This window comes from Euprymna scolopes, chromosome 19, assembly GCF_053919585.1.
Source record: "Euprymna scolopes isolate OS-2025 chromosome 19, ASM5391958v1, whole genome shotgun sequence".
Lineage (NCBI taxonomy): Eukaryota > Metazoa > Mollusca > Cephalopoda > Sepiida > Sepiolidae > Euprymna > Euprymna scolopes.
In genome coordinates this window covers 129183257-129197945 of record NC_136500.1, presented here as the reverse complement: position 1 = coordinate 129197945, position 14689 = coordinate 129183257, and the positions used below count along the sequence as shown (strand labels likewise).

General features: G+C 34.8%; 1 protein-coding gene across 5 annotated transcripts in view; it reads right to left on the bottom strand.

The window, feature by feature from the left end:
* LOC145239969 (uncharacterized) overlaps positions 1 to 14689 on the bottom strand; it is a 1025820-nt gene that overhangs the window by 921610 nt on the left and 89521 nt on the right. The window contains exon 2 of one of the 5 annotated variants that reach the window (XM_080103556.1): positions 10076 to 10294. The exons of the other annotated variants lie outside the window; for them this stretch is intronic. Coding sequence (XP_079959682.1) covers positions 10239 to 10294 — 56 coding nt within the window. The 3' untranslated portion in view covers positions 10076 to 10238. Of the gene's footprint in view, positions 1 to 10075; positions 10295 to 14689 lie in introns of those variants that run through there. 5 annotated transcript variants of the gene reach the window in all.

The window sequence follows — 14689 nt, the reverse complement described above, 5'->3', positions numbered from 1 at the left end:
AAGCTGAACGTCTGTCTCTCTGTACACGAATAGGCTCCTATATGGTTTTACTATTATCTAAAACTGACCACATATAATGATAGAAGAGATACCAAGGATCAAAAATAGTTATGTTTCATTTCGAACAGTGTTGGTTTATTAAAATTTTGGGGTCTGCGTACGCGCCTAGTCCCCAAAGTATGAAAAAAAAATTAACTTTTACAAGGATTTTTGATATAGATGCGCATGAGAATACGTATGTTTCAACTTGAACAGGTATGGTATAATAAAATTGTGGAGGGCTGCGTTCGCGCCTGGCCTCCATAGAATGGAAATATGCCACAAACATTAACAAAGATTTTTGATATCTTATCCGCGTAAACATATGTTGATAATTATGTTTCAGTTTCGGTATAATAAACTGTGGGGTCTGCGTTCGCTCCAACCTCCATAAAATAGAAATATGTCACAAGGTTTAGCAAGTTCTTTGTTTTTTTTATAAAGCCACATAAGAACATTGTTATAAACGTGTTTCAGTTTGAGCAGGGGTGGTATAATAATCACCTGACTTTATTTTCTTCCTCGTTATTCCCTTTTTTAATTTTTGACTTCAGACAAATACATTTGTCGTACCATGATAAAATTTGACATACACATCTACATGTCGGTGTCGATGAATGTTTAATCATGTTTCTCTGTTAATATTCTTAACTAGTGTGTTTGCATGCGTATCAACTCATTCCAAATACTAACAATTTCATAAGTATGTATAATTTAAGTAACCTAAACAAGTCAAGATTTGCCCAGGACACTGATTAATACAACAATAAAAAAATCAAAGCTCATTATCTCACAGAATATAATCTATATATCTATAAAAGTGAAAGTGTGTGTGTGTGTGTGTGTGTGTGTGTGTGTGTGTGTGTGTAAATTTCCCTACCAAAGCACTCTTTCAATTTTCAATCTTCAAACCCGAGATTTGACATAAGGGGCAGTGAGATTTAGAAAAATCTTTCAAATCGGTTTTCGGCCAGAAATTTGGCTGTCAAGGGGTACAAAGTTCAATGATTTGACCTGTGAAAACTCTACCAAACTCCTCCGCCAATTATTGGTCAAAACAGTTGAAAGATGTAGGTTCCTTCGACGTGGATCAATCTTTTTAACTTGATTTGAGCCCAAAACAATAAAGTTTAAGGGGTCAAAATAAGGGTCAAAGTTTAAAAAAATTTGACCTCTGCGGTCTCTACCAAATTACTCAACCAATTTTTGGTTTAAACCTTTGAAATTTTATATAAAGTGTATTCATATATAGAGCAAGCTTTTTAATCGGGATTTTGCCGAAAATTTGATTGCCAAGTTGTCAAAGTTCCAAATATTGTACCTTTGCGGTCCTTAGCAAACTATCAAGCCAATTTTTGGTCTAAACCTTTGAAATTTTACGTAAAGTGTATTCATATATAGAGCAAGCTTTTTAATCGGGATTTTGCCGAAGATTTGGTTGCCAAGTGGTCAAAGTTCCAAAGATTCTACCTTTGCGGTCCTTAGCAAACTATCAAGTCAATTTTTGGTCTAAACATTTGAAATTTTATATAAAGGGTATTCAGACATACAGTAAGCTTTCTAATCAGTAAGTCATCAAGTTCGTTTCCACATTAGCTAATCCTCGTATGAAGAGACCAGATAGAACGTTAAACTTGTTTAAATGACCATTATGCGACATACAATCGCTCTGTGATCACGTGACAGTCAAGATTGGCTGATCGAGTAAAACAACCGCTTTTCATTGTTCAAGTTGTCTTCGCATTCTTTCCAGTGTTTTGAATCTACGGATTCAGTGATCACGTTAGCATCACCATTGATCGATCATTACAACGACAACACTGATCATAATAGGCAATCTGAAAGTGAAGCGATCGATGAATGTGCACAGTGTAGGTTATAGCTATATTCCTATCAATTTGATTTTTTTTTCTTTTGTGTATTGACTAGCAGTTAATCCCACCTTTGAGCAGACCCTATGTACTGTTCATAACTTTATGTGCATATATATATATATATATATATATATATATATATATATATATATATATATATATATATATTAAAACGTTGGACTCATGTTCAGGTAACCTACATCTAAAATTTCAAGTGTTTAGACTCAAAATTGGCGAAAGAATTTGGTAGAGTCTGTAAAAGTCAATTTTTTCAACATTGCCCTCTTGGCAGCCAAAATTTCGCCCCAAAACTCACGCATGTCTGAATACCCTTTATGGAAAATTTCAAATGTTTAGACCCAAAATTTGCTGAATAGTTTGTTCGAGACCGTAAAGGTCAAATCATTTGAACTTTGATTCCTTCGCAGCCAAATTCTTGGCCAGAAACCGATTAAAAGCTTGCCCTATGTCTGAGTACACTTTATGTAAAATTTTAAATATTTAGACCCAAAATTGACTGAGAGGTCACATTTTTAAAAACTTTGACCCCCAATTTTCACCGATTAACATTTCTTATTTTGGGCTAAAGTCAAGTTAAAAAGTTTGATCCATGTCGAAGAAACCTACATCTAAAATTTCATGTGTTGAGACCCAAAATTTGCGGAGGAGTTTGGTACAGTTTCAACTGTTGGGTTACAAAACCTTCAACTATTACTTCTACATTAAAAAGTGCAGAAACTGCGACACATCTGTTTAGATGTAACTTCTGCATAACTAGAAATCCTTATAGACTGAGGAAAATTTTGTACCGATCCAGAGTTCCAAACCCGTTTTTAAGAAGGTGTATTTTCCACATTAAAACCGACCTATTATTTTATTTTACGCTTCTGGAGAGGCAATTTAATAGGAACTAACACTACGTAATAACATTTATTTTATAGTAGTAGTAGGAGGAGTAGGAGTAGGAGGAGGAGGAGGATCAGACGGAGAAGGAGGAGGAGCAGTATCACTATATAGAAGTCACGTAATGTTTACAATGAGGAGGAGGAGGAGGAGGAGGAGAAAGAGGAGGAGCAGGGGCAGTAATAATATATAGGAGTCACGTAATGTTTACAATGTGGAGGAGAAAGAGGAGGAGAAAGAGGAGGAGCAGGAGCAGTAGTAATATATAGAAGTCACGTAATGTTTGCAATGAGGAGGAGAAAGAGGAGGAGAAAGAGGAGGAGCCGGAGCAGTAATAATATATAGAAGTCACGTAATGTTTGCAATGAGGAGGAGAAAAAGGAGGAGAAAGAGGAGGAGCAGGAGCAGTAGTAATATATAGAAGTCACGTAATGTTTGCAATGAGGAGGAGGAGGAGGAGGAGTAAGAGGAGGAACAGGAGCAGTAGTAATATATAGAAGTCACGTAATGTTTGCAATGAGGAGGAGGAGGAGGAGGAGAAAGAGGAGGAGCAGGGGCAGTAATAATATATAGAAGTCACGTAATGTTTGCAATGTGGAGGAGAAAAAGGAGGAGAAAGAGGAGGAGCAGGAGCAGTAGTAATATATAGAAGTCACGTAATGTTTGCAATGAGGAGGAGGAGGAGAAAGAGGAGGAGCCGGAGCAGTAATAATATATAGAAGTCACGTAATGTTTGCAATGTGGAGGAGAAAAAGGAGGAGAAAGAGGAGGAGCAGGAGCAGTAGTAATATATAGAAGTCACGTAATGTTTGCAATGAGGAGGAGAAAAAGGAGGAGAAAGAGGAGGAGCAGGAGCAGTAGTAATATATAGAAGTCACGTAATGTTTGCAATGAGGAGGAGGAGGAGGAGGAGAAAGAGGAGGAACAGGAGCAGTAGTAATATATAGAAGTCACGTAATGTTTGCAATGAGGAGGAGGAGGAGAAAGAGGAGGAGCCGGAGCAGTAATAATATATAGAAGTCACGTAATGTTTGCAATGTGGAGGAGAAAAAGGAGGAGAAAGAGGAGGAGCAGGAGCAGTAGTAATATATAGAAGTCACGTAATGTTTGCAATGAGGAGGAGGAGGAGGAGAAAGAGGAGGAGCAGGGGCAGTAATAATATATAGGAGTCACGTAATGTTTGCAATGAGGAGGAGGAGGAGGAGAAAGAGGAGGAGCCGGAGCAGTAATAATATATAGAAGTCACGTAATGTTTGCAATGAGGAGGAGGAGGAGGAGAAAGAGGAGGAGCAGGGGCAGTAATAATATATAGGAGTCACGTAATGTTTGCAATGTGGAGGAGAAAAAGGAGGAGAAAGAGGAGGAGCAGGAGCAGTAGTAATATATAGAAGTCACGTAATGTTTGCAATGAGGAGGAGGAGGAGGAGAAAGAGGAGGAGCAGGGGCAGTAATAATATATAGGAGTCACGTAATGTTTACAATGAGGAGGAGGAGGAGAAAGAGGAGGAGCCGGAGCAGTAATAATATATAGAAGTCACGTAATGTTTGCAATGAGGAGGAGGAGGAGGAGAAAGAGGAGGAGCAGGGGCAGTAATAATATATAGGAGTCACGTAATGTTTACAATGAGGAGGAGGAGGAGAAAGAGGAGGAGCCGGAGCAGTAATAATATATAGAAGTCACGTAATGTTTGCAATGAGGAGGAGGAGGAGGAGGAGCAGGGGCAGTAATAATATATAGGAGTCACGTAATGTTTGCAATGTGGAGGAGAAAAAGGAGGAGAAAGAGGAGGAGCAGGAGCAGTAGTAATATATAGAAGTCACGTAATGTTTGCAATGAGGAGGAGGAGGAGGAGGAGAAAGAGGAGGAGCAGGGGCAGTAATAATATATAGAAGTCACGTAATGTTTGCAATGTGGAGGAGAAAAAGGAGGAGAAAGAGGAGGAGCAGGAGCAGTAGTAATATATAGAAGTCACGTAATGTTTGCAATGAGGAGGAGGAGGAGAAAGAGGAGGAGCCGGAGCAGTAATAATATATAGAAGTCACGTAATGTTTGCAATGAGGAGGAGGAGGAGGAGGAGGAGCAGGGGCAGTAATAATATATAGAAGTCACGTAATGTTTGCAATGTGGAGGAGAAAAAGGAGGAGAAAGAGGAGGAGCAGGAGCAGTAGTAATATATAGAAGTCACGTAATGTTTGCAATGAGGAGGAGGAGGAGAAAGAGGAGGAGCCGGAGCAGTAATAATATATAGAAGTCACGTAATGTTTACAATGAGGAGGAGGAGGAGAAAGAGGAGGAGCCGGAGCAGTAATAATATATAGAAGTCACGTAATGTTTACAATGAGGAGGAGGAGGAGAAAGAGGAGGAGCAGGGGCAGTAATAATATATAGGAGTCACGTAATGTTTGCAATGTGGAGGAGAAAAAGGAGGAGAAAGAGGAGGAGCAGGAGCAGTAGTAATATATAGAAGTCACGTAATGTTTGCAATGAGGAGGAGGAGGAGGAGGAGGAGAAAGAGGAGGAGCAGGGGCAGTAATAATATATAGAAGTCACGTAATGTTTGCAATGTGGAGGAGAAAAAGGAGGAGAAAGAGGAGGAGCAGGAGCAGTAGTAATATATAGAAGTCACGTAATGTTTGCAATGAGGAGGAGGAGGAGGAGAAAGAGGAGGAGCAGGGGCAGTAATAATATATAGGAGTCACGTAATGTTTGCAATGTGGAGGAGAAAAAGGAGGAGAAAGAGGAGGAGCAGGAGCAGTAGTAATATATAGAAGTCACGTAATGTTTGCAATGAGGAGGAGGAGGAGGAGGAGAAAGAGGAGGAGCAGGGGCAGTAATAATATATAGAAGTCACGTAATGTTTGCAATGTGGAGGAGAAAAAGGAGGAGAAAGAGGAGGAGCAGGAGCAGTAGTAATATATAGAAGTCACGTAATGTTTGCAATGAGGAGGAGAAAAAGGAGGAGAAAGAGGAGGAGCAGGAGCAGTAGTAATATATAGAAGTCACGTAATGTTTGCAATGAGGAGGAGGAGAAGGAGGAGAAAGAGGAGGAACAGGAGCAGTAGTAATATATAGAAGTCACGTAATGTTTGCAATGAGGAGGAGGAGGAGGAGGAGGAGCAGTAGTAATATACAGAAGTCACGTAATGTTTGCAAGCGAACCAATGAAATAATTGAGTATTTTCTTCCATTTTGGGGGACTTATTTTACCAGATTTTAAATAAAAAATTAGGCCTCGAAACCTGCGCTAGTCAAGTTTTTGTAAGTTTTTATTTATATAACTTGATTTGAACGACAAATTCCAATTCATATATACTTACAGATAAAGTTTCATTTCATCATACGTGATATTCAGCTTTCATTTCTTTCCTTCAACTTCAAAACTTCTCTCAAAGTTGATAAAAAAAAATCCACAGATCTATGCATAGTAATGATGCATGCATGTCCTTTAAAACCCACAAACCAAACAAAAGAGAACTGCACTTTGATACAAAAACCCTTCCCGCGTGCAAACATGCGTTGTGAATGGGAAAATAACGTTTTGTTTTTGTAGGCGCGAAGAGCATTGGACTGGTTTTAAACTAAATGTTCATGCAACTCGACCTGACCTGAAAGCGTTTCTCTAAGTGTGAGAATCGATCGTCTCTCCTTCTCGACGATCGACATGACTGATACGAGATAAATATGGGTAATTGCAAAGCAAGAACGATATCACGCACATCACGCAAACAAATTACGGAAGGCGAAACAATAAATACGACAGGCTGAACAAATATAGGTTAGTAAATAAATCAACAACCATTAAAAGAAAAAAAAACACATCATCAGAGCACCGCAAGTATATTTAATGGCACTTCTTTACAAGAAAACATATTTCTGTATTCATTCTTTGGTCCCCCGACAAAAGGAGGTTGGACCTATAAATTCACCCTTGTCCGTTTGTCCGTTCGTCTGTCCGCACTTTTCTCAATAACTACGCCTTGGAATTTTTGGAAATTTTGCACAAACATTAAACATGATATGAGTAAAAGTAACAAAACGGATTTTCGGGGAAAACTCCGGTTGCTCCCCCACCCCACCCCCGAAGGGTGCTTTTCGGGTTAAATTGCTAAAATTTACACTTTTGTGCTTATTCAAAAAAAAAAATTGATGCCTTGGGTTTTTATAAAAATTTCTGAAAAGTTGTCACTAATTGAGTTCTATATATATTTTTTGTCTGTCTATACTTCACGATAACTCTTGGTTGTGCCCAAGTAACTCTTGTAGGGCTAATAAACACACTCCATTTTTGGTACTATTTTAACATATTTGTCAAAAATTTTCTGTGTATGTCTATTTAGCAGTTTTGCATGGCGTTTACCTCAAGTTTTATATGTTAAGGCCTTGGGGACTTTTGGGGATAAATACAATGCCTATTTTAATAACATAATGCAATACCTATTTTAATGCCATAATACAATACCTATTTTAATAACATAATACAATACCTATTTTAATGACATAATACAATACCTATTTTAATAACATAATACAATACCTATTTTAATGACATAATACAATACCTATTTTAATAACATAATACAATATCTTTTTAATGACATAATACAATACCTATTTAATGACATAATACAATACCTATTTTAATACCATAATACAATACCTATTTTAATGACATAATACAATGCCTATTTCATGACATAATACAATGCATATTTTAATGGCATTATACAATACCTATTTTAATGAGATAATACAATACCTATATTAATAACATAATACAATACCTATTTTAATAACATAATACAATACCTATTTTAAAAACATAATACAATACCTATTTTAATGTCATAATAAAATACCTATTTTAATGGCATAATACAATACCTATTTTAAGGCATTAAATGTATATGTTCACATGAAATCAGAGACACTATTTCAAGCATAGCTGGAAGAGGGGAAATCCTGGGTTCAAACATTTGATAGCCGTATTCGTGTATGATGAACCTGGTTCGAAATTATAATCAGCATCGTTTTTATTGTCATGTTAAGTAAAGATGAAGAAGAACCATACGTTTCAATTGAGATATTCTATGAATCTTACACTTGTTTCATAGGGTAACCCACTCCTGACACAGACAAGACAATATAATTCATGGAATCGTTTACAATCGCTCCTGAAATTCAACCACATGTGGTGCAAATTAAGTTCAATCTTCATGTGTACAACTAGTTTCAGCCATCTTTAGTTTTATGGCTGCTGAACGATTAACACATCTTCATCAATAACTGAAAGACTTCTCTATTGGCACAGGTTTTGCCTGTGATCAGGCTCTTTAGTTCAGAAATATAGGATTGCCCACTTAACAGTAGCCCAGAAAATGTAGTAGAGAGGAGGACCATTCTTTTATTGTTTAAATTATCTGTAGTGTTATACAAGATGCTGGAAGTGCTCCTTATTTGCATCTATGCATTTTAACAACGTTTACAGATACTGCCTGTAGATCTTTTCTGGTGATTATCCTGATAACGTTGGTAATGTTCTCCTTTAGTTGGTCTAGGTTGTGAGGATTATTTGCATAAACTTTTCGTTTTAAAGTGTCCCAAAGTAAAAAAATTATGATGACAAATACGGGGAACGTGGTGGCCATAACCCTTTTGCTTATTGTCCTCTCTTCCGTAAACATGCCATGAACTCGTGTCAGTGATCTGTGAGATGAGTGGCATGTGGCGCCATCTTGTTGGAAAAAGAATTGCATTTGGTCTTGTGGTGTCAGTTGGTCGTTAAGAAAAAGATTAGAGAGATTGGGCTGATTTAAGTGTGCCGCTTAATTCCCCCCCCCCCGAAAAAATGATTAGAGAAAGACTAGAGAATCGAGCTAGTTTTTAGTGGGGCACCGTGTAGTTTCGAGATTTTTTTATAGTCATTAAGATAACCAAAAACATAATAAAATAGGATATGCTTATGGTTATGGTAAGGTGAGTGTAAATCTCATTTAGTATTACACCATCTACTAATGAGACGATCACCAAAGTGCCTTTGCTTATTCTTGTTCAGGTAAGACTACTTGACTTTTTGAATAACCCTCATTAAATTATGTTGTCTCAATAATATAGTACACAATAACTAATGAAATCAGAAAAGAAAATCATATGTCAGCCTAAATGCTATTATTTATTTATTTAGCCCAGCATTAGAATTTTCATAAAATTACTTTACGTTATATCAATTACATGGAACAACAAGAACACTGAACGCTTGCTAGCCATAGGCAAATTTTGCCATGTGGGGTTAAATGCTATTTAGAATCCAGCATTAAAATCTAACAAGATGGCTTTATATGTTATGCCAATAATATGGATTGTTGGTTGTTTTTGCTTTACGACATATCAACCCTTTCCGGGTTATTTAATGCCGAATCCAAAGATTTTGAAGAAAAAAAATTTAATAGAATATATTTGTTGTTTCCATATCAGTTTCTATTTAACCCATAGTTGGGACCCTAACAGGTACTACCACTCCAGGTCAGAGTGGGCCTGGGAGCAATGGTCATTAAAGGGTGGCTCCGCACTCCCCAAAGCCCGCAAGCTGGGGCCTTACCACTGGATATAGTTTAAGGTCATATCCAGGACCGCCAATAATATGGTATTAAAATAGCAAATGAAAATTGGCTAGTCAGAACCAAAGTTTGATATGCTAACTTACATACTATTTAGATCCAACTTTTAAAATCTTGCAAATAACGGTATATGTTCGGCGTATACACGTATATCTCAACAATCAGAATTGATAAATAGGAATGGATCGGTTCTTACGTTCAGTCTCGAAAGACAAAGAGTACCCCCTGCAGGGACAGCTGCGCATGTAATTGTGAGGCAAGGGTTTCGCAATAACCAACCACACCTCTCCTGAATCGGTACAGTGGCCAGGAGCAGTCCAGGACGACTGAAGACAATGCCGAGATATGCGGAGAATTTATACAGCACCTGGAAGTCCCAAATGGTCACCCATCTTGTACTGGCAAGGTTCATCGTTGCTTAACTTCGGTGATCTGATGTCAAACGTTATTGTGCCTTAGAAATGGATAACCTATGCAAAATCAACAGATAAATTGTGAAAACACTAATTTTATAGGCATACGTCAATCCCATTGTAAATCAGTAAATTTTAATGGGTTAGGGTTAGGGTTAGGGTTAACTTAAATAGGTTAATGCAACTGCTGTTAGTAATGATTCGTTTTAGTAGAAAAAAAATCTTCATATCTTATGATTAAACACAAAATTAGTTCTTTATTTCACGTTATTTGATTTTACAGTTTGTAAAATGCTTTATATTTTTTCAATCTTTCTTTTTTTAAGATTTCTTTAAAACAACCTTCAATCTTCCGTTCGCAAGATTTGTTTACTTCGAGTCGATGAAGTAGATATTATATCGTCTTTAAGAACCAGTCATAATCATTGGTTGAGCGGACAAAACGTGTTGCTAAAAACAGAAGAAAATAAAACATTTGAAAACAAAAATAAACATAAAATAATGAAAGTAAAACTGCAAATAAAACCTTGTCAGCAAAACAAAATATAATTCAATATTGTTATAAATAATTCAATGTTTTTGAAAAATATAATAATACCAAGGTCGATATACGCTGAAGTGGGATTATCTTAACAAATAAATGTTGTTATATATATATATATATATATATATATATATATATATATATATATATATATAGTAATTTATAAAATATATATGGCGATTAAACTACACTGAATATTCTGCGTTTCATCCAACTATAGGATTCGTCAGGCTTATGCGCGAATTCTGTCGTTGCTTCTTGTTTTTATATGTTGAGGATTTCTAGTTGGCCAATCAGCTTTCTAGTGTCCACCGCGCCCCTTCCTATCAGCCAATGGGCATGCATTTTATCAAACAAAGGATCTGTTTTAGAACTAGGTTAGTGGTTTTAGGTGGCCGTTCTTTTTTTTTTACATATAAATATATCTATGTGTACACAATAATGCACATATATATATATATACATATATACGTATATATATATATATACATACATATATGTGTGTGATCGTTTATGTATATTCATGTTTATTTAATTTATTTATTTGTTTGTTTTCTATTGTTATTGTTAGTTTTAAAGCTATTTTGTATCGCTATCCTAGAGTAAGTATTGAGCACTTTTGAAGTAAATACTTAAAGTTTACCCATAAATCTATACTTTCGTATATTAAATTTATGTGAATAAATGAAGTAGTTATATATATATATATATATATATATATATATATATATATATATATATATATCATTATAAAACGCAAATGTCCTTCTAACGAGTGTTGTAAACAAACATCCAGTTTACGACTTTCAGTTGCGCATGCATACATAAACATAAACCCATAAAAGCTTAAACAAACAAACATATATCGCTTGACCGATTTCGTTCAAGCAAACGGACGTCCTTAGAAAGGCGAATATCTAAAATTTATTGAATAAAAAAAAAACTTCAAGATATGGGAAGCAAACGCAAAACGTGATTACAAATAATACGTATAATCATCGACTTGTTTCATATATACAGTATATATTATACTAAATAATCAACGCGACAATAAAAAGTATTTTTTACTGTATATGTCTTCAGCGCCCCAATTATTTTTTTGGGTTTTCTTTTCGCGTTTAAATTAAAAGATGTATCAAAATTTGAATTTAACTTTAAGTATTATGGTGCACCTTTACCTATAACTATGTAAAAACCACTTATAATTCGATGGCTTTAATTTTTTTTTTTTTTCAAAAATTAACAATTATACATAGAACTACTCATAGAAATATATCTATATTCTTTTTACATTTTAATATACTTTCATAGAAATGTTTCTATTATGTCACAAAAACTATTTTCTTTACGTCATAAGCGTCACTCTCATACATTAATTACATAGCTTATATAACATACTGACCCAACGGGTCACGGGTAGTCTAGTATATATATATATATATATATATATATATATATATATATATATATATATATATATATGTATATATATATATATATATCAGGTTGTTGCATAAACTTCCCGCCATTTCATAAAAACACTTTTTGTTCTAAAACATGTTTTGATATTTAGCGAATTCTTATGTATGACCTAAAAATCCACTCTGTAAAAAGTCCTAATTTGTTCTGTGGGAAATGTTTAAGTGCTTTCTTTACTATTCTTCTATGCACTTGAACCCGGTGTGGCAGTAACTGTAAACATAACATCGGTAGGTTAAAAATACAATAATATATATATATATATATATATATATATATATATATATATATATATATATATATACATATACACATATATATATATATACATACATATATATAATTATTACAATAATAATTTTTTAATACCTACAAAGACTAGGGTTTCATCCTTTCGGGAATCATCAGTGTAGTATGACAGGATTACTACCGCTAAGGAGATTCGAAACGGGCCACGAAGCCAACTCACTCCATTAGCAAAGAAACGAACCTCATATATATATATATGTATGTATGCATGTATTTATATATATATATATATATATGTATATATATATATATATACACGAGACAACAGTTAATAAAACATGTTCAACAACACTTTGAAAAAGAGTTAAAACATATTTAATCTGAATATATATATACATATATATATGTATATATATATATACATATATATATATATATATATGTATATATATATAATTTAACAAAATGACAAAGTTCTCTTTTCGAACCAAAATAGTGTGATATTGTGAAACTCTTGACAAATTGGTTTTTCTGCGCACTGATGAGACCCAGTTGTGTAAAATTATTGTTGATGAACTATTATATGCTCGTATGCCAACAGTGAGACTTAAATAATTTAACGCGTGTGCTACTAAAAAAAAAGAACATTTTTAAAATGAAGAAACTCCTCAGTGTCGCTTCCTTTAACTTTAGGAAAATATGCATATGAACTAGTTATCTGAATTATGGTGTTAAATTGCATCATATATATATATATATATATATATATATATATATATATATATATATATATATATGTGTGTGTGTGTGTGTGTGTATGTGTGTATGTATATATATATATATATATATATATATATATATATATATATATATATATATGTATGCATATCAATATTATATATTAAAACGTATTATTGGTATACATTTATTATATATCATGATATTATTATTACGTAATCGAGGACGCCATGTTGCGGAGACTACAATTCGCTAATTATCCAGCATCTTAGAAGATGAAGAAGGCGACAAAGATAACCTGAGGTGAGGATAAGGTCAGACCAATGTCGACAAAGAACTTCGAAGAAAACCTAACAATGGCATCAGCGGCATTTTCCCATTTTTTTTCTCCAACACCAATTCAATAAGCATTCTTGCATTTATAGATTCGTCGCACTGCTGCCTTTCTCGAGAGTCAACCCGATGCACCAAGGGGAGTTAATTGATGGGAAAATAATCTTATTAATTGAGATCGTGATCCTAGCACTTTTCGAGAACAGAGTTAGGTGCGTAGCTGCTCTTTTGAATCGGTCTTATTGCAGTTTTATCATTAGCAAAGGCATTAACCCTCAACTTTACACCAGAAAAAAAGCATGAACTTTTGACTCTATTTCAGAGTAAAATAGCAGAACATGCTCGATGAATAATTTACAACAATTTATGTGCTTTATCGTTAAATGAACAATGGGTATACTAATGGATACCCGGTCAATCTATAAACGATATGGTGAGTAAAAATTATAGCGGATCCATTTATTACGTGGTTATTTATGATAAGAATGTATACTATATTTCTATTAATCTGTATGTATGTATGTATGTATGTATGTATGAATGAATGTATGTATGTATGTATGAATGTATGTATGCACGTATGTATGAATGTATGTAGTATGAATCTATGTATGTATGTATTTATGTATGTATGAATGAATGTATGTATGAATGTATGTATGCATGTATGTATGTATGAATGTATGCATGTATGTATGTATGTGTGAATGTACGTATGTATGTATGTATGCATGTATGAACGTATATACGGCATAATCAAGTTCACACACCGGTTCTTGTCTGATCATCAAAATTAAGCAACGTTGAGCCTTGCTAGTAGCAGCTGGGTGACCATTTGGGGATTCCAGGTGCTGTACGTGCTCTCTGTTTTCAATCGTCCTGAACCTCCACTTACCATTGGTATTTAAGAATGCTGACTAAGGCAATTCCACGCACAAGCACTCTTGCAGTGAGTATCCATAGTCGGTAAAGTCTAAAGGAAGCTACAAAAAATGTATGTATATAAGTATGACCGTTCCACTTTTTCTAAAAACAACTGATGGGGCGATGTGACTAAAATTTTGTATGGACTTTTGTTACGATAAGATACAATAAACTAAGTATTATGGTATTCGTTCGATGCTCAGTAAAGGACATAGCAGAAAAGAACACATAAAAACGTGTACAGGTAGAAAATCCAACAAACAATATATGAATACAATTGTTAAATATTATGTTTCTGAAACGATTTCGAAAACTTTATATATTGCTACCCTACGTCAGTAATTAGCGATTGAGTAAACTAGTAAAAAAAAATTGCGCGGGTTTCATTTTAACATGCCAGCATAAGCTGGCGGCAAACGGAAATGTACCTAGCGGCAGAATGCATAATTGAAGCAGGGGTCAAAGGATTGATCCCGTAAACAAGACAGATGTTTAGCGACATAAAGAAATGACGTCATGTGTTTCGAGCGAATGAAAAGAAAGTGCCCTGGTAGTCTCTCGCGGGAAGCGGTACTGAT